The sequence below is a fragment of the Chrysochloris asiatica genome, unplaced genomic scaffold (genome assembly GCF_000296735.1).
Source record: "Chrysochloris asiatica unplaced genomic scaffold, ChrAsi1.0 scaffold00049, whole genome shotgun sequence".
In the NCBI taxonomy this organism is placed as follows: Eukaryota; Metazoa; Chordata; class Mammalia; order Afrosoricida; family Chrysochloridae; genus Chrysochloris; species Chrysochloris asiatica.
In genome coordinates this window covers 8,941,143-8,958,944 of record NW_006408567.1, presented here as the reverse complement: position 1 = coordinate 8,958,944, position 17,802 = coordinate 8,941,143, and the positions used below count along the sequence as shown (strand labels likewise).

At 45.6% G+C, this 17,802-nt stretch overlaps 1 protein-coding gene across 1 annotated transcript in view; it reads left to right on the top strand.

The window, feature by feature from the left end:
* The window catches only part of URB1 (URB1 ribosome biogenesis 1 homolog (S. cerevisiae)), a 103,762-nt gene that overhangs the window by 40,755 nt on the left and 45,205 nt on the right, over positions 1–17,802 (top strand). The window contains exons 17-24 of the mRNA XM_006862527.1: positions 1,323–1,461; positions 2,448–2,618; positions 4,365–4,558; positions 6,542–6,763; positions 8,469–8,648; positions 10,641–11,496; positions 13,343–13,544; positions 16,140–16,326. Of these exons, the coding sequence (XP_006862589.1) occupies positions 1,323–1,461; positions 2,448–2,618; positions 4,365–4,558; positions 6,542–6,763; positions 8,469–8,648; positions 10,641–11,496; positions 13,343–13,544; positions 16,140–16,326 (2,151 nt within the window). The remainder of the gene's footprint in view (positions 1–1,322; positions 1,462–2,447; positions 2,619–4,364; positions 4,559–6,541; positions 6,764–8,468; positions 8,649–10,640; positions 11,497–13,342; positions 13,545–16,139; positions 16,327–17,802) is intronic.

Below are 17,802 nucleotides of genomic sequence, written 5' to 3'. Positions count from 1 at the left end.
TCAGTTATAGGCAGAAGACTCTTCCCACCTGAGTTCCTTATTCTTGCTTAGAGTTAGTTTTAGTATCTACTTAGTTTTGTTGTTGTTCAGTGCATTTGAGTCAGTTCCAAAGCACAGTGACCCTGAATAGGGTTTCCAAGGAGTGGCTGGTAGGTGTGATCTGCTGACCTTGTAGTTAGCAGTCCAGGGCTTATCTGATAGCACCACACCAGGACTCCCTACTTAGTTTTAGGATCTGTTGAAATGGGAACAGTTCATTGTATCCTAACTTCTTGAGAATGAGTTCTTACACAAAGGAATAGTGGTGTACTAAACATGGTAAGACTCTTGGTGTGCCACTGTAGGATCAGCACTGGACTGTAAACTGTAAGGTTCAAGCCCATTAGCTGCTCCTGGGAAACCCTATACAAGGTCACTATGAGTTGGAACTGACTCGACCACACTGAGCAACAACAAACACATCCAGACTCCTGGTGTGGTGCTGTGGGATCAGTGCTGGATTACAAATCACAAGGTCAGCAGTTCAAACCCACCAGCTGCTGCTCAGAAACCCTATACAACAGGGTCACTATGAGTTGGAGCCAACTCTGTGGCACTTAACAACAACAACACAGACATGATATAGGAGTTCTCGTGTGGCTCTATAAGATAAGCACTGGACTGCTAACCACAAGCTCATGGTTCAAACCCACAAATCACTCTTGGAAACCCTGTACCTATTTGACATCACTTAGCTACAGCAACACATAATATAAGGAGTCATCATGGAACATTGGGTTAGTGTTTGATTGTTAACTGAAAGGTCAGCAATTCAAATCCATCAGCCACTCTGGAGGAAAAAACACTGGGATTCCTGCTTCTGTAAAGATTGTTAGAGTTGTTAAGTGCCTTGGAGTTGGTTCTGACTCCTAGCCACACCGTATAGTGTTTCTGAGGCTGTAAATCTTTATGGGAGTAGGAAGCCTCATCTTTCTCCCATGGAGTAACTGATGGACTTAAACTGCTCACCTTTTGTTTTGCAGTCTTGTCCAATGGGACAGTTCTCTTCTGTCACGTGAGGTTGCTATGCGTCAGAATTGTCTTGACAGCCCAGAGCAATGAACGTGATGTTAAAAAAGGATTTTTTACAAAAGTCTAACACAAAGGTTTTCCTATAAAATGATTGAAGTAAATTTATGTACTTGAAACAATGAAGTAAAATTATTATTAAGTACTGTTAACATCTTAGTGCTTTCTTGTGTTTTGACCACTGGCATTTTTTACTTTTTTCCATTTTGCTTGTGATCATCTATATGTTTTGCACTTGCCTTTTTCATGCACAGGTTTTATTGACGTTGGTGGCAAACCCATATTTATACACTGACAAAGCATCTGATTTTGTCCAAGAAGCCAGCACCCTGCAAGCCACAATGACAAAGCAGGACACCGATGATGTCAGCATCCCCATCTCCCATATCGACGGTATGTCCCACTCTCTCTGTGGCTTGGGCTCTAAAGGTTGAGCTACAGCAGAAGGTTAGGGACAGAGAGAGCGAGAATTGCATGGTTGCCTTCATACAGAGTCTCTCTGTATCATGAACCATTCTCTTCTGGAAATGAAAATTACCGTGCTTGTTAATATAATGGGAAGCATGTGCAGCACTTGTTTACCGTGTTGATTTTCATTTGTTCTATGTTTATGGTGTGTCAGGTACTGTGCTAAGTTCTCTATAAGTCTTAACTCATATAAACCACATAACAGCCCTACCTTAATGTAACCCACTGCTCCTGAGTCAGTTCTGAGTCATGATGATGCCGCATGTCAGAGTAGAACTGCTTTATGATCTAAGGAAGTAGACCACGAGGTCTTTCTTCTGTTGGATCGCTGGATGGATTTAAGTTGCCGATCTTTTGGTTAATAGTTGAGAGCAAACCATTTGTGCCATCCAGGGTCCTAAACAACCCTAACAGAGAGATACGATTATCTTCATTTTATAGGTAAGGCAGCTGTAGCGCAGTGTTTGAATCTAGATACTCCAGAATCTGTGTTTTAACCTATGCTAATTAGCTACTCAGATTTGGCACATCTGAGAGTCCAGGGTAAAGTTCCTGGGCTTCTCAATATCACTTGAGGTCATAGGGATTGTTGGTAATTTCCCATCCCCCTGTAGACTTCAGTCTTGCCTCATTACACATTCTGTTCTGCTAGGAATGGTGGGTGCTTCTTGACCAAAGTCTGGCTGTTAACTCAGCTCAATAAGCAGTATTTTGTTGGCCAAGATCCTAAGTCTTTACAGAGGCAGTGTCTTCCTCTGGGAGGATATAACGAAATTTCTTACTCATTTTCCCCAAAGAAAAATTCAGATTTTATATTTTCTCTTTGCAAATGTTCTCTCATTTCTCCCTCCCCCTGGGGTTCTTTGCAGTGGGATCCTTTTCGTGACTTCATTTCTCCTTTTCTGTTTCAGATGTCCTGGACATGGTGGATGTCCTGGTGGAGGGTAGTGAAGGCTTGGATGAGGAAATCGGGTTCTCGCTGAATGAAGACATGATCCTGCTCACGTTCCCATTCAGTGCTGTGGTCCCTGCAGCCCTGGAGGCCAGGAACAAGTTGCTCCATGGGACAGAAAAGAAAGCAGGTATCTTGTATGGTTGGGACGTTCCAGCTGCATCAGACCAGATTAGTGTATGTGGAGTAGGAGTTAGTCATGCCAGGGATTCTTGAAATCATGCTGGAAACTTAGAGCAGTAGATTTCACACCCACCAAAGTGGTAATTGCCTGGAGTCCGAAAGAGCTACGAGTACAGGGATAAGAATCATGAGAGTGGGGAGGCTGGTGAGAAGTTGGCTATTTGAGGGATGGACCTGAAATCAGTGTTTGATAGCTTCAGGGACACCAAGTAGAGCACCAGCATGTGTTAGTGTTTATTTTAGATATCTTGATGCTAGGAGTATGAGTCCTTATTTGTCAAGTGCCCAAGGAATTGCTCACACAGGTACCAGTGGCCTAACTGATCAGAAGGGTGCAGGCTTTGCTGCAGTAACATGCCCAACCTATTCAGTGCCTTAATGGCCTTGTCATACGTACAGGTCAGTTAATCCCCAGCCTGACTGTTCCCCAGGAACTGGCTTAGGTCCAGGCGACTCTCATCATGTAGATAAGCTTTTTAGCAGCTCACCCTTTATTTATGCCCTGGCTTGGCTCATTTGGAGCTAATGTACTTGGTGATGGCCCTCAGACACCAAGGCAGGCTTGGACAACTCCCCCAGCAGCAGCAGGCGCATGGCCGTCTGTATTTCCCGGAAGGTCAGGGTGGTATGGCCAGAGTACTGGGCCAGCTGGGGGACTCTCCAGCCAGCCGCTCAAACACATTGTTCACAAAAGAGTTCATGATGCTCATAGCCTTGGAAGAGATGCTGATGTTGGAGTGCACATACTTGAGCACCTTGTAGATAGATACAGATCGAGTAGTTTTCTTCATGCCGGCTACACTTTTTGGACTTCTTATTCCCCAGACAATGGCCTCTTTGGTTCCCAGGCTGCCACTGCCACCCTAGCTCAGTACTCATCCTCTGGCTCCTCAGGATTAGTGCAGAACTGGGGGAGAGAGAGAGAGAGTGAACAGTCAGCAGGAGGTGCTATGGCCAGGCCCATTGAGTTGGCTCCGACCCATAGCGATCCACTCTGTATAGGGTTTCCGAGGAGCGGCTGGTGAACTTGAACCACTGACCTTGTGTTCAAACTGACTTTGCAGTCCAGTGCAATAATCCACAAGCACCAGTGATTAAATCAGTCATGTGGTTCCAACTTTGGAGATTTGTGTGCCAAGGAAGAGGATTAGAAGCAGCTAGCCTGATGCCACCTAGGCAGCTTTTGCCTTACCTTTTCTGTGCCTGGATTTCCACTACTGAGCCTCCAGACTTGGAGTCTGACTGTGCGCTATATGTTTTAAACAAAGAGGCCTAGTTTAGTCTGCTAGTGCACCCATCTGTCAGTGGAGGCTTGCTTGTGGCTATGATGCTGAGCAGGTTTTGGCAGAGCAGCTTTCGGACTAACAGTAGGGAGAACTTTCTGGCAATCTACATCTGAAAGTTGGTCAGTGAAAACCCTGCAGATAACAAACATTTAGTTATAGGGTCACCATGAATCTTGGGGATGACACAGGACAGCATTTTGTTATGTTGTGATGAAGTTGCCATGAATGGGGGCTGACTTGACAGCAGCTAACAACAACAACAACAGTCCACTCTGCGGTGGTAGCATCTGTCTTCCAGTGTAGTTGTGGCCTTTTTCTGGGTCTTGAATACTGTGGGAGGAGGGATAGCTGATGAAGCATCTAAGGGGCTCTTGCACACCTCCTCACTCACGTCTCATCCTTTGCAGGAGCAAGCATCGTGGCATATCTGACAGCGGTGCTGACGGACCTCCTCCACACCCAGAGAGACCCCCTGGCTCTGTGTCTTCTGCTTCAGGCTTATGACAAGTCCGAGTCCTCAGGCTCACCCCAGTGCAAGCAACTCAGCCGGTTCCACAGATACTACAGCCTCTGGATCCCAGAGCAAGCCCGCGAGGCCTGGGTGAGTGTGGAGCCCAGCTGTCGTCGCAGTTTTCCTAGAAAACTTAGTGCCTTCTCCCATGGCCACCTGACTGCACACAGCTGTGCAGTTTTATAGCTGTACAGCTCACAGCGTGAGTTTTTTCACCACCTTCATTTCTCCTGTGTCAGAAAGAATTCTTATTGGTATTAGTGTACTCAACTGATGTGGCGGAACACAAAGGACTCAGTGATGTAGCAAAATCAGATTTCCCTTGGCTCCATTGTAATGAAAATTGCCTAATCACTGCTTTGGACGGGATTGCCTTTTACTGTTTGTCCCTGCCTTTTGACTCTCTTCTGCATACGCCTTTCCTCAAGATTTACCAGTCTTCACTCAGAGACTATATTCCTGTAATGGGGGGCAGGGAGGAGGACGATGGACTATAGTACTGACTCTAACAAGCCCAGCCGCCAACCCAGCAGCCCTTTAGCTGATTGTGACTCAGTAACCCTATAGAACAGAACTTCTCTCTTGGGTTTCTGGGACTAATTCTGTATGAGAGCAGAGAGCCTCATCCTTTTCCCAGGGTGTGGCTGATGGATATGAACCACCAATCTTGTGGTTAGCACCGTAATACAGACTATTTATAAATGTTGGGTGACATAAGAAATTAATTTGACAGTGTGCGTTTTTATTTTTTTCGTTCAGTTTTTGCTGCACTTAAAAAAGCTGGCAGTTGTGGACCTCTTTGTTTTGTGGTGTTGGTGACGGTGTCCCACACTGACTGCACAATATACTGTTTGCTAGGCTTTATACCAAGTGTGCTGCGTGTGATTTTAAGTTGTTTAATCCTTATGACTCTGAGAAGTAGGCCTAGACTTACTAGCCTCGTTTTTGTATAGATGGGGACTCTGGCACAGCCCATTTCCCATCAGCAGCAGCCAGGGGTGGAGTCAGGATTCTGCACTGTGCATGGTGACACCTGATGAGTGCACAGAGTACGACTGCCAGCTCTCTGTTGTGTGAGGGACAGCAGGGGGCTCACACTTCAGCGGGCACCATAGACCAGCTCACTGAACCTCATCAGGTCTGCAGGGAGGCCTGTGTTGCCGCTGCTTGTGAGACCACGCTGGGCACACCTTGCCTTGAGTCTCATTAGCCCTAGGAAGTTGAGTGTCACATATAAACCATGTGAGCTAGATCAAAGAAGGCAGTTTTGGAATGATGTTAGAAGAAACGAAAAGCTTCAGTTTGAAGCCTAACAACTCCAGAGTTAATTTCATCCTTTGTCTTAATCCTTTCAGGATATTCTGACCGAGGCTCCTGGAGGCCTTTTAGAAGGCCTGGGTCTTGGTGAAGGATCATTTCCCAAAGTGTCCAGTCACCAGTGCTCGCAACAGTGACCTGTCTTCTCTGTCTATCGCAGCTCCTGACTGCATAAGTCTGTGACTCTCTTGTTGTAGCTTCCTCGTGCTCTTGTAGCAGAAGTACCACAGTGGGTGGCTTTAAAGAACAGAATTTTTATTTTCTCACAGTTCTGGAGACTACAAGGCCAAATCAGGATCTTAGTTTTTGATAACTTCCTTATTGGTTGCCCCAGGTGTTCCCTGACCCCTTGATGATCCTCACATGGTATCTGTCTTCTGTGTGTGCATACCTGTGTCTGCATACCTGTACCCATTCTGATTTTTTATAAGTCAGAGGTGATGAGATTTTAGAACCTACCCTACTCATGTATGATGATTGCATTCACAGGCATAGGAGTTAGGATCCCAACACACATTTGGGGGCGTGGGAAGGGTAGCACAACTTAAATCCCTAACGCTTCTCAATTCTGTGTCCTTGAACTCTGTCAGCCTTGAGACACTCAGGTAAAATTGTGTGACTGATAATATTAGAACTTTATTTATTTACTAGAGTGTCACATGACCACACATTTTTTTACTATAAGTGGCTATTGTGAAACATCCCTTGATGATCCTTTGTCCTCTGTAGAGACATGTTTTTCCTCCTCTCCGGCAGCCTCTTCAGACCTTGGACAGCACCGCAGCCCATGCTCCTTCCTCAGACTCCTCCTTTGCCGCCTTGCTGAAGACAGCCTACGAAAGCAAGGACGCGCTCCTGGATCACGCTGTTCAGGCGCAGCTGCAGGCGGCCATCCCACAGCTCCCGCTGCCCCAGGTCCTCCGCTCCGTGAAGCAGCTGCTGCTCTACCTCAGGACCACTGTGGAGAATTTCAGCCTGGTCAGCACTGCCCCTGCACATCCGCTTCCAGAGAACTTGGGTTTCTCAGGGGCCAGACTGAGCAATGGCATTTAGAATCCTGGAGCTAGGAGGAAAGGGTCCTGCTGGCACAGTAATCAAGTGCTTGACTGCTAACCCAAAGGTCAGCAGTTTGAATCCACCAGCTAACCCGCGGAGAAAAATGTCGTCTGCTTCCATAATAAAATGTATAGCGTTAGCAACTTTATGGGAAGTTCTACTGTGTCCTATAGGATCACTGAGTTGGAATTGGCTTGATGGCAACAAATTGGGAGCTGAGAAGAGGCTCCTGTGGCATTGTTGACCCAGCCACATAGGAGGAAGTTACGAGCTGACAGAGCTGGGTTACAAGGCAAGCCTGGAGCTCAGGGACCTGGTCTGCTCACTCCGCGTGCCTTCCCCACCTGGGCTACCTCACCTCCTGGGAGCAGATGCAAGGCAGATCTCTGAGCAACTGCGGAGAAACAGTTGAGTTTTTGGAAGTAGATCATGAGACCTTTCATTTAAGGTGACTCTGGGTTGCCTCATACCTCCACCCTTTCAGTTAGCAACCAAGCACTTAACTGTTTGCACCACCCAAGACTCATAATTAGAGCAAGGTGCTTCTTAAAGTAAATTGTTATCACAGTTGGGCCAGCCTCTCCCTTCTGTCCTCTTTATAAGGTGATTCATTCAGCTCATTGGTAAGCTTGTCCCCACTGTGGTTCACAGATCATGAGTTTAGGCTTTGAGATTGGGCTTGGTGGTGGTGGTATGCCATTGAGTCAGTTCCAACTCATAGTTACCTTGGATAGGGTTTCTGAGACTAACTCTACAGGAACAGAAAACCTGATCTTTTCCCCACAGAGCTGCTGGTCGATTTGAACTGCTGACCTAAGAAGTGGTTAGCAGTTCAACTTGTAACCCACCACACATCCAGAGTTCCTTGAGATGGGCCCTAGTCCCTTGTTTTTGTCAAAATAACCCTTTGTATCATATCAAGATGTAGGCAGCAAAGTCTTTTTCTGAAAAGTGGCTTTGAAGTTGTTGACATTTTGCAAGTACTAGTCCTGGTGTGGCGATGTGGGTTAATGTGCCAGACTGCAGAGCCGTTTGAACTGCAGGGTCGGTGGTTCAAGCTCACCAGCTGCTCATTGGAAACTATACAGGGTCGCTATGGGTCGGAACCGACTCAACGGTACTTCACAACAACATGTATAAGGTCATGGGAGAAAGATGAGGCTTTCTGCTCCCTCAAAGATTTACAAGCCTCGGAAACCCTGTACAGGGTTTTGTTGGTGTGAGTTGGTGCACTCAATGGCACTGGCCACAGCAACGTGTGTAAAGGAAAGGAGCTCTGGTGACATGGTGGGTTAAGCATTGGGCTGCTAACTGCAAGGTCAGTGGTACTAACCCCCGGCCACTCCACAGGAGAAAGATGAGGCTGCCTGTTCCCATAAAGATTACAGTCTCAGAAACTCTATAGAGCAGTTCCTCTCTGTCCTATAGAGGCGCTGTGAGTTGGAGTTGACTCGAGGGCAATGAGTTTGTGTGAGGGAATTGCAGTTTTCAATGCTGCCTCCCTTCTTGAGTCTTGTTTTCTGCTCTTGTGATGATTGCACCTTTGGTAACACAGGGACTGGACAGTCAGGTTCAGGTGACTACTAGCCCTGCCAAGCACTAAGGGGTCACATTCTCATCCTCACAGCTGGGCAGAAGTGTTGGGCCACCCCTCCTGCAGCTCTTCATGGATCTCCTCCAGACCCTGCTTACTCACTGTGAGCAGCTAGATGCTCAGAACCGGCAGAGATGTGAGACCACCCAGGCTGAAGCTGACCTCCTCCTGGACATGGAGTCCCTGGCCTCCCTGGAGCTGGCCAGCGACAAGGTACCACCACTTTCCTCTGCAGAGTCTTTGTGAAAAGTCATAGAGACTCACTTCCCCTCATATCTGACTTGTGTAAGACAATGCAGAAAAACAGGAGAAGCTATTAGAAGTGACCCCACCCCAGGATGGGCACAGTGTAACACACAGTGAGCACACTCACCCCTACCCTCACTGCAGTTAGCCCTGGTGCTGTGGGAGGTGTACCGCTGGAGACTCAATGTGAGTATTATCTCTGTACGTAGTTGTAGCCCATGCTGACAAAGAAAGGCCCCATAAGGCTCTTCACAGTCAGTTCATCAGGGTGTGCCGCTCTGAGGAGGAGAACACACCCTTTCTCTCTTGCCTTTTGTCTGCTGAAGTGGCTGCTTAATTTAATCCTGCATTTACCATCTGACCTGTGTTACTGGGTTCAGGAAACAAGCACATTTCTTGTTTCACTGTCTAAATACATGGATTCCTTCCTCTCATCCGAGTTAACTCTCTGGCGCAGATTTGTTGCCTTCGTTGTTATAACTACTGTTAATTTGGTTCCAACTCATGACCGCATGTGCAGACAGCCGTCTGATCCTGAATCATCTTGGTGATGGCTGATACGCTCTTGTCCATTCTTGTGGCCTTCCAACCTCAGATGCTCATCTTCCAGCACTGGATCAGACAGGTTTCTGTTAGGGTCCATCAGCTGATTTTCAGGAGCAAACCATCAGGCCTTCTTCCAGTCTCTTTTATTTTGAAAGCTCCCCGTGAAACTTGTGCAGTATGGATGACCCTTGCTGGTATTTGAAAAATAGTGACAAAGCTTCCAGCATCACAGTGACATGTAAGCCACCACCATACAACAGACAGACAGGCAGTAGTGTGTGGACTAGCTAATAGCCAGAGTGGGATTAAGCAATCCTGCCCCATAATGTGCTTTTTGTAAAGTTTTTATTGTGGATTGAGTGGAAGTTTACAGGGCAGATCATCAGTTTTACATTCAACAAATCATACACCTTGTTTAATTACAATGATTATAATCCCCTCCATGTACCATCAGATAACATTATTTCTCTATATTCATTTTAGCTCTTTTTTTTTTTTAAACACTCAGGTGTATATAATAATGTACACCACCAAAGGGGGCACATTCTGCAAGTCTGCCTCTTGGCCACCAGCTCTCAGTCCCTCTCTTCCCATGAATCTAGAGTTCTCAGTCATAATGTACTTTTTAAAAAACTTTTTAAAAATTAGCAGCAATAGGTGGGAAAGTGTGGTAGACTTCTCATTCCTTTCTTTAAGAATGATTTATGGAAGATTTATCACTGGCCCTGAGGAATGGTGTAACTAAATTGGCTAGGAATTATACTTAGCACGGCTTCTTAGAACTACCAAACTAGAATTTTTCTCTAACCTTGCAAAGGCTACTTGACTGTTTTCTGACCAGTGGTTTAAACTCAACTGACCATGTCAGAACTCATTTCTCGGGAGCACTTGAGGCTCAGTGTTCTAAAAGTGGTGGCAGAATCATCTTCTGTTCTGGATGGTGAATATCCTTTTCTCAGATATGTTTTCTCAGCTAAGCCCTGGTTGCCTGCCCAATTGTCTGGACAAACTCCTAACTCAGATATACTTCAGAGGGCAAGGCTGCTAAATATGGGCTGATTGACCTTAATCTCATTCTGATATTTCTACTTGGCCCATATCCCAGGAACTGACCCTGGAGAGCAATTTGCTGCACAGTAAACTGGTTCAATCAGTTCATTAGGTACACAGTGGGCTCTGCAGAGCTTGGACCAGGTCACAGCCTGATCCCCATGGTACTCACGGTTGTGTGTGGGAGAGAGATGAGTAAGTTGGTAGTAACATCATGATTGAAAAACAGCTGTGCCTGGGGTGGGGTTGGGGTGAAGTGGCATCTCTGGCACGAGGGTATTGGGTTGTAGTGCTGCCAGTGGCCATCATTGATACTTACCTGCCCTGGGTGCCATGGTGACCTCTGTGCTGTGCTTGCTCTAGACACTGGAGGAGGTGCTGGTGGCCATCCTCAGACACCCCACGCTGGACAACTGGTTCCTGGCCCTGGAGCGGCAGGCCCTGCCCCCACACACCCTCAGCCCCATCCTGGTGAAGCGCCTGGCAGCCCATCTAAGTGCAGGGGTCCTACAGCTGCTGGTCACGAGCGCCCCAATCCTCCAGAGCATCGGTCAGCAGGGCTTATTCAGTAGGTACTCGGAGGCTATCACCCAGAGTGTTCTGACGGAGCTGAAAGTCAGGAGGGCAGGCCTGGCCATGACGCCACCAAAGGACCCACCACAAGTGAAGGCCTTGCAGGCCCTGCATCCATACATGGGGGGCAGCCAGCTTCGAGAGATCACCCTGGCCCTGTTGGGCCTGCCCAAGACCTGCCTGGTGATCCAGCAGCCCTCAAAGTCCCCTGGACAGGGAAGACATCTGAACGTTCTTGGGAAGACATTGGTCCAGTTGCTGACCAGCAGACCCCAGGACCAGCTGCTGAGTGGTGAGCTCCTGTGGGCCTCTGAGTATGTGAGGGGTCTGGCGGTATTGCTCCCCACACTGGCCGTGGAAGAGCTGGACACAGTATTCCTCCAGACTTTGCAGAGAGACCCTGAGCTGGCCCCCGTGGTTGGGGTGGGCCTCCTTGACTACTGCCTGGCCCAGCGGACACCAGTGGCCCTGCACATAGTTGCCTTGCTCCTTCAGCAAAGCTCTACTCACCTGCTGCGGTTTGAGCTCTGGTGCCTGCAGGCTGGTTCCAGGCTTGTCCTACAGGAGGATCTCGATGCCTTTCTCCCGCTCGTCCACACGTACCTCCAGTGCAGGTCTCAAGGATGCTTCACACGCCCTAAAGGAGGTAGGGGTTGGCTTTGGGCACCTGGAGGGACAGTTCACCTGAGGTGGACTGCATGCTCATATCCTAGGGTATGGCTTACTTTCTGTCCAGTGTCAGACCCAGCTTTGAAGATGCAGAAATCCTGACTCAACACCCCTCCCTGAGCCCTGCAGCCTCTCCACCTTAAGTCTTAATGTATGGCTCCTTGTGACCCATTGACTGAATTATCTGACACAAGAGGGTAGTGACAAGAACCAGGAATGCATCTTGTCAAGTTGAGGGAATCATTTAGGGCCAATGTGTCCCCATGTTACCACCTCAACTTTGCCATCTGGAGCAGAAATTTTGGAAAGCTGATACTGACCTAGGGCAGATCATCCTTCCTCTTCCCCCACATTTTTTTGTTGTTAAGTGCCATCGAGTCAGTATCAACCCATAGCGACCCTGTATAGGGTTTCCGAAGAGCAGCTGGTGAGCTTGAACCACCAACCTTGCAGTTCAAATGGCTTTGCATTAACCCACAGTGCCACACCAGGCTCCTCGAATTGATTTATTTTTTAGTGTAACATAAGTGATTTGTCACTCACTTCAGTGTCTCTGTTTTGTATAACTTCATGTCAGTGATGAGAAAGAAATGTTTTTGGTAATGTTAAGCTGTGGTAGATGTGTATGTACCAGGAGTCCTGGTGTGGTGCTGTGGGATAAAACACTGGACAACAAGATTGGTTTGAACCATAGGGTTGCTGATTCAAACTCACTAGCCACTACTTGAAAACCCTGTACAGGGTCATTATGAGTCAGAAACGCCTTGGTGGCACTTAACAAATTGTATGTAAAGACATTTTTGCGATTTCAACATTCTTCACATTTGCGTTTCAGTGATACATGAACTGTGTTTGTCATGTTATTCAAACATCACCATTATCCATTGTCATCTTTTTCCTTCACCCTTAACAGAAGCTCACCATGACAGGTTTAAAAAAGAAATAACAGTCCCCTCCCTCCCAGCCCCCCAGGAGTGGGTTTCCAGTAGTTGGCTCTCTGTACACCTCTTTATGAACCCATTCCTTTAGAGACTAAATCCCTTCAGGTCCTGAACATTGATGCTCACAGAGTTACTGTAACCTTAGAGGAAGGGGTCACACCTAGGACCCACGGGGTGGGCATATCTGTTGGTTCTGGCTGATGACATAGAACCAGTGACAATGCTGGTAAATGTTCAACCACTGGCTCTGGGGGAAGGCTAATTTATACCACATGCCAATTTCCATGGTGTAAATTCAAGGTGGGGAACATTTTTTACTGCCAAAATTTATGACATCATTCTCAGGCCATACAAAATTAACAGCTTAAAAACTAGTCTTCTGTATTTGGTCCACTATTTAATTAACCCACCCCTAATGTGACGATGATTGAAGGAGCTCTGGTAGCGTAGTGGTTACGAATCGGGCTGCGAACCTTAAGGTCAGCGGTTCGAAACTATTAGCAGCTCCGCGGGAGAAAGATGAGGCTTTCTACTCCCGTAAAGATTTACACCCTCGGAAACCCTGTCGGAAACCCTGTACAGGGTCGCTATGGGTCGGAACCGACTCGACGGCACTTAACAACAACAACAATGTGATGATTGGAACTGCGATGACCTTGGCAGGGTCAGACCAGATGATTTCATGGGCCTTATGTGGCCCATGGGCCAGGCACCCCCGCCCCGATGTAAATACTACTCTGCCACAGATGATTTTAAGGTGCCAGTGTGACACCAACTGACCTGCAAGAGTCCTAAAATTATAATAGCAGCTCTTGGAGCTGGAAAGACTTGGCTCCAGTACACCACTGGGTGCTACTACCTGTTTCTCTGTCGCTGTCCCAGTGTCCTCTGCTGTCACGCCTGTCTTGAGGAAGACCCTGTGGAAGCAACTGCAGAGCAGACTTCTCAGTGCTGATGGCTCCTCAGAGTCCAAGCTACATCAGGAGGTCCTGTCTCAGCTGGTCCCATTCGCACGAGCCAAGGATCTCAGAGACCTCATGGACCATTTGCCCACCTTACTTCAAACTCCAAGTAGTCACAAGAGGTATGAAGGCTCGAATTGTTTGATGGCTATTCACCTCTCCTCTCCACTTTTCCTTTTCCTACTATCATCAACTCATTTCTGACTCAGACCCCATGTAGGGTTTCCGAGGCTTTAGATTTTTACAAGAGCAGATAGCCTCCTCTTTCTCCTGTGGAAAGACTGGTGGATTTGAACTGCTGACCTTATGATTAGCAGTCCAATGTTTATTCTACATCTCCAGTATTTCTAAATGGTTAAAAAATCACCGTAGTACTGCTGTACGTGACAAGAGTTTGTGAGAAGTGTTCCTATGGAAACTCTTCTTTCTGTGCATTTTGGTTAGAGTTAGTACCAAAAAGAATTGGTCGATGCCAAACCATTTCAAGACAGCGATCATATGATCAAGGACCAGTGGTCCTGAAGGAAGAAGTCCAAGCTGCATTGAAAGCGTGGCAAAAAAAAACAAGGCTTCAGGAACTGATGGAATACAAACTGAAATGTGTCAATAAACTGATCCAACACTGGAGGCGCTCACTCATCTGTGCCAAGAGATGGTGGAAGAAAGCTACCTGGCCAGTAACTAACTGGAAGAGATCCATATTGTGTCCATTCCATGGAATGTGAAAATCATTAAACAGCATGTTTAATATCACATGCAAATAAAAATTTGGCTGAGAAAAATTAAAAAATGGTTACAGCAGTACATCGATCTGGTAGCTGCCAAGAATTCAAGCTGGATTCAGAAGAGAACGTAGAACAAGGGCTGTTGCTGATGTCATATGGATCCTGGAAGAAAGCAGAGGTTAACAGAAAGATGTTCACTTGTGTTTTATTGATCATGCAAAAGCATTCACTGTGTGGATCACAATAAACTATGCATAACATTGTGAAGAATGGGTATTCCAGAAACTTAATTGTGTTCATGAAGAACTTGTACATAGACAAAGAGGCAGTTGTTCCAGAAGAACAAGGGAATACTGAATAGTTTGAAATCAGGAAACGTGTGTGCCAGGGTGGTATTCTTTCACCATACTATTAAGTGTGTATGCTGAGCAAATCATCTGAAAAGCTGGAGTCTATGAAGAAGAACCTGGCATCAGGATTGGAGGAAGACCCATTAATAATAACCTTGTGATGTGCAGTTGACACAACCTTGCTTGCTGGAAGCCAAGAGGAATTGAAACATTTTACTGATCAATATCAAAGACTATATACAGCCTTCAGTATGGATTGTACCTCAATGTAAAGAAAATGGAAATCCTCACAGCTGAACCAAGTGATAAATAATATCATGACAAATAGAGAAAAGTTGGTTGTTGTTCAAAGACTTCATTTTGCTTCGATTCACAGTCAGTGCTTCTGGAAGCAACAGTCAAATCAAACAATGTATTAGACAAATTGGCTGCAAAAGACCTCTTTTAATTTTACAGAGCAAAGATGTCAGTTTGAGGGCTAGGATTCGCCTGATCCTAAGCCTTGACATGTGAAAATTGGACAGTGACTAAGCAAGACTGTAGAAGAATTGATGCATTTGAATTATGGTGTTGGTAAAGAATGTTGAAAGTACCATTGACTGTCAGAAGAACAAATTTGTCTTGGAAAAAGTATAGGCAGAATGTTGAGATTTTGTCTCTTGTTTTTGGACTTGTTGTCAGGAAGGACTTGTCCCTGGAGAAGAACATCATATTTGGTAAAATGGAGGGTCAGCGAAAAAGAGAGGAAGATCCTCAAGGAAATGGATTGACACATTGGCAGCAACATTGGGTTCAAGCATAACAATGATTATGAGGATGGTGCAGGACCTGGCAGTGTTTTGGTCTCGTGTGCCCTGGATCACTATAAGTTAGAACCAATTTAACAGTGCTTAACAACAACAGTGGGGTCCTGGTGTGGCACTGCAGATTAATGCACTAGGCTGCAAGGTCGGTTTGAACTGCAAAGTTGGTGATTCAAACTCAACAGTCTCTCCTTGGAAGTCCTATGTAGGGTCACTATGAGTTGGAATTGACTCGACAACACTTAACAACAGCAATGACTCAAGCATAGCAATGATTGTGAAATTGGCTCAGGACTAGACAGTGTTTCATTCATAAAGACTTTATCAGTTTCAGTACCAACTCAATGGTGCCTAACAACAAGAAGAAGTATAAAATGTATTTCTATAAGTGATTCCCTTGTTCTTATTCCAGGAAAGTGGTGGTTCTCAACCATGGGCGACTTTGCCCCTCAGAGAACATTTTGGGTATTGTGAGGAAGGTGGTGATACTGTTATCTAGAGTAAGTAATGCTGCTAAATATCCTACAGTGCCCAGGAGAGCTCCCGCAACAAAGAATTATGTGCCCCAAATGTCATTAGTACCAAGGTTGAGAAACCCTGACTTGGACAAAGTTTGGTTAAATAACCTTTTTTGGTGTGCTAGTACTCTCCCTTTGGTCATAACTGTTATAGCTTTGATGTCTGTAAGAGGTAAGGAAAGTCTGTGATTGTGTAATGTGGGGAGCAGGACTCAAGACAGGAAGATACCTCTGTTTATCTTTCCCAAATGGCCCATTGTATGTTTTATAACATATAAAACCTTCTATAACTTGGTGCCATGCCATTTGTCTTCACTGCAGTTGGATTGTTGCCGACTCTGTCTCAGTAGCCTTGGAAGGATCAATACAACAGCTGCGTGCCTGGGAAAAGATTCTCCTGGAATCCTGTATCAAATGGCTGATCGTATCTTTTAGTGGTAGCCAGCAAGATGATGACAATACTCAGGATCAAGAGAAGCAAATGCTGCTGAGATTAAATGAGCTGTTGGTAAGTGTGGCTTCTAGAGATGATTAGATATTTAAGGTGAAGAGCGTAATAGACAAAGCTTTACAAATGCATTTCAAGCCAGGTGGCATAAATGTAACCGGTGGGAAATGGGAGGCAGGCACCCTGTCTAGGAGTCAGATAAAGTCCACCATCTTTATCAGGAATGGTGGTTGTATATTGTCAAATACGGCATCTACTGACAATGATCATATGGTTTTGGTTTTGTTAATATAGTGAATTATGTTAATTAACTTTTAAGTGTTAAGCCATTCTTGAGATATGCTCATCTGGTTGTGATATGTAGTATCTTTTTCATATATTGTTTGGCTCATACTTCGTTATGAATTTTTTGCATCTACTTATGTTCTTTGAAAGACTTCACCAAAAGAGTGAAAAGAGAACCTACAGACCAGGATGAAATTTGGGGGTGGGTGGGACGGGGTGGGGGGAGCAACATAGCTGAGAAGGATGTAATCTCTGAAGTTTATAGAAAACTTCAGCACTTCAGAAACAAAAAGACAATCCAATATAAAAACTGGACAAAGGACATGAACAAATACTTGACCAAAGAAAACAGCCAACAAACACATGAAAAGCAAGTTGTCATAGCCATTAGCCATTTCATTTTGAGAGATATTAGTCACAACTACAATGAGATGCCATCGTGACCCAGCAACAATGGCAATGATTTAAAAAAAAAACAGCAAATGTTGGAGAGACTATGGGGAGCATTAGAACTCTTAGGTGTTACTGGTGGGACTGCAAAGTGGTAAACCCACTATGGAAAACAGTATGGTCCTCCCCTAAAAAACAAGAACTAGAAATACTATAGGACCCAGCGGTCTCACTCCTGGGGAGTACCTCCTTTTCAGCTTTTTGACCCCACACCTTATAGTGGAGGAATCTAGGCCCAGAGAAGCAGTTGCCTCTTAGAAGCTTATACAACTTAAGCATTTAGTAGTTTTTAAAATTAATTGGAGTGTTTCATGCTTATTTTATTTTACTATTTTGCTTTTTATTGTAAAATGGATGAAGGCTTACAGATCATGTCATCAGTTTTACATTCAACAAATCGTACATATTTTGTTTCATCGCATTCATTGCAAACTCTTCAATGGAACATGACTTACCCCACTTCCTCCCTGTGCTTCTAGTTTCCAATTCTCCTCCTTGCCCAACTCTTCAGAATTTTGTCCTTGGATAAATGCTGCCCTTTTGATCTCAAATTTATGACCATCTATGGTGTGTATACCTCACTGGAGTTATTGTCTCCCCTATATACCAGTCTGTTTTGCTGAAAATTGACCCCGGGGGTGAGTTCAGTTTCCAGACCTGAAGGGTGACTAAGGACCTTAGTCTCAGAGTTCCACCAGTCTCTTTCCAACCAGGAAACTTGTTTTTGTTTTACGATTTGGAGTTTTGTTGCACATTTTCATTCACTCCCTCCCGAACATTGTAATATGATCCCTTTCAGAA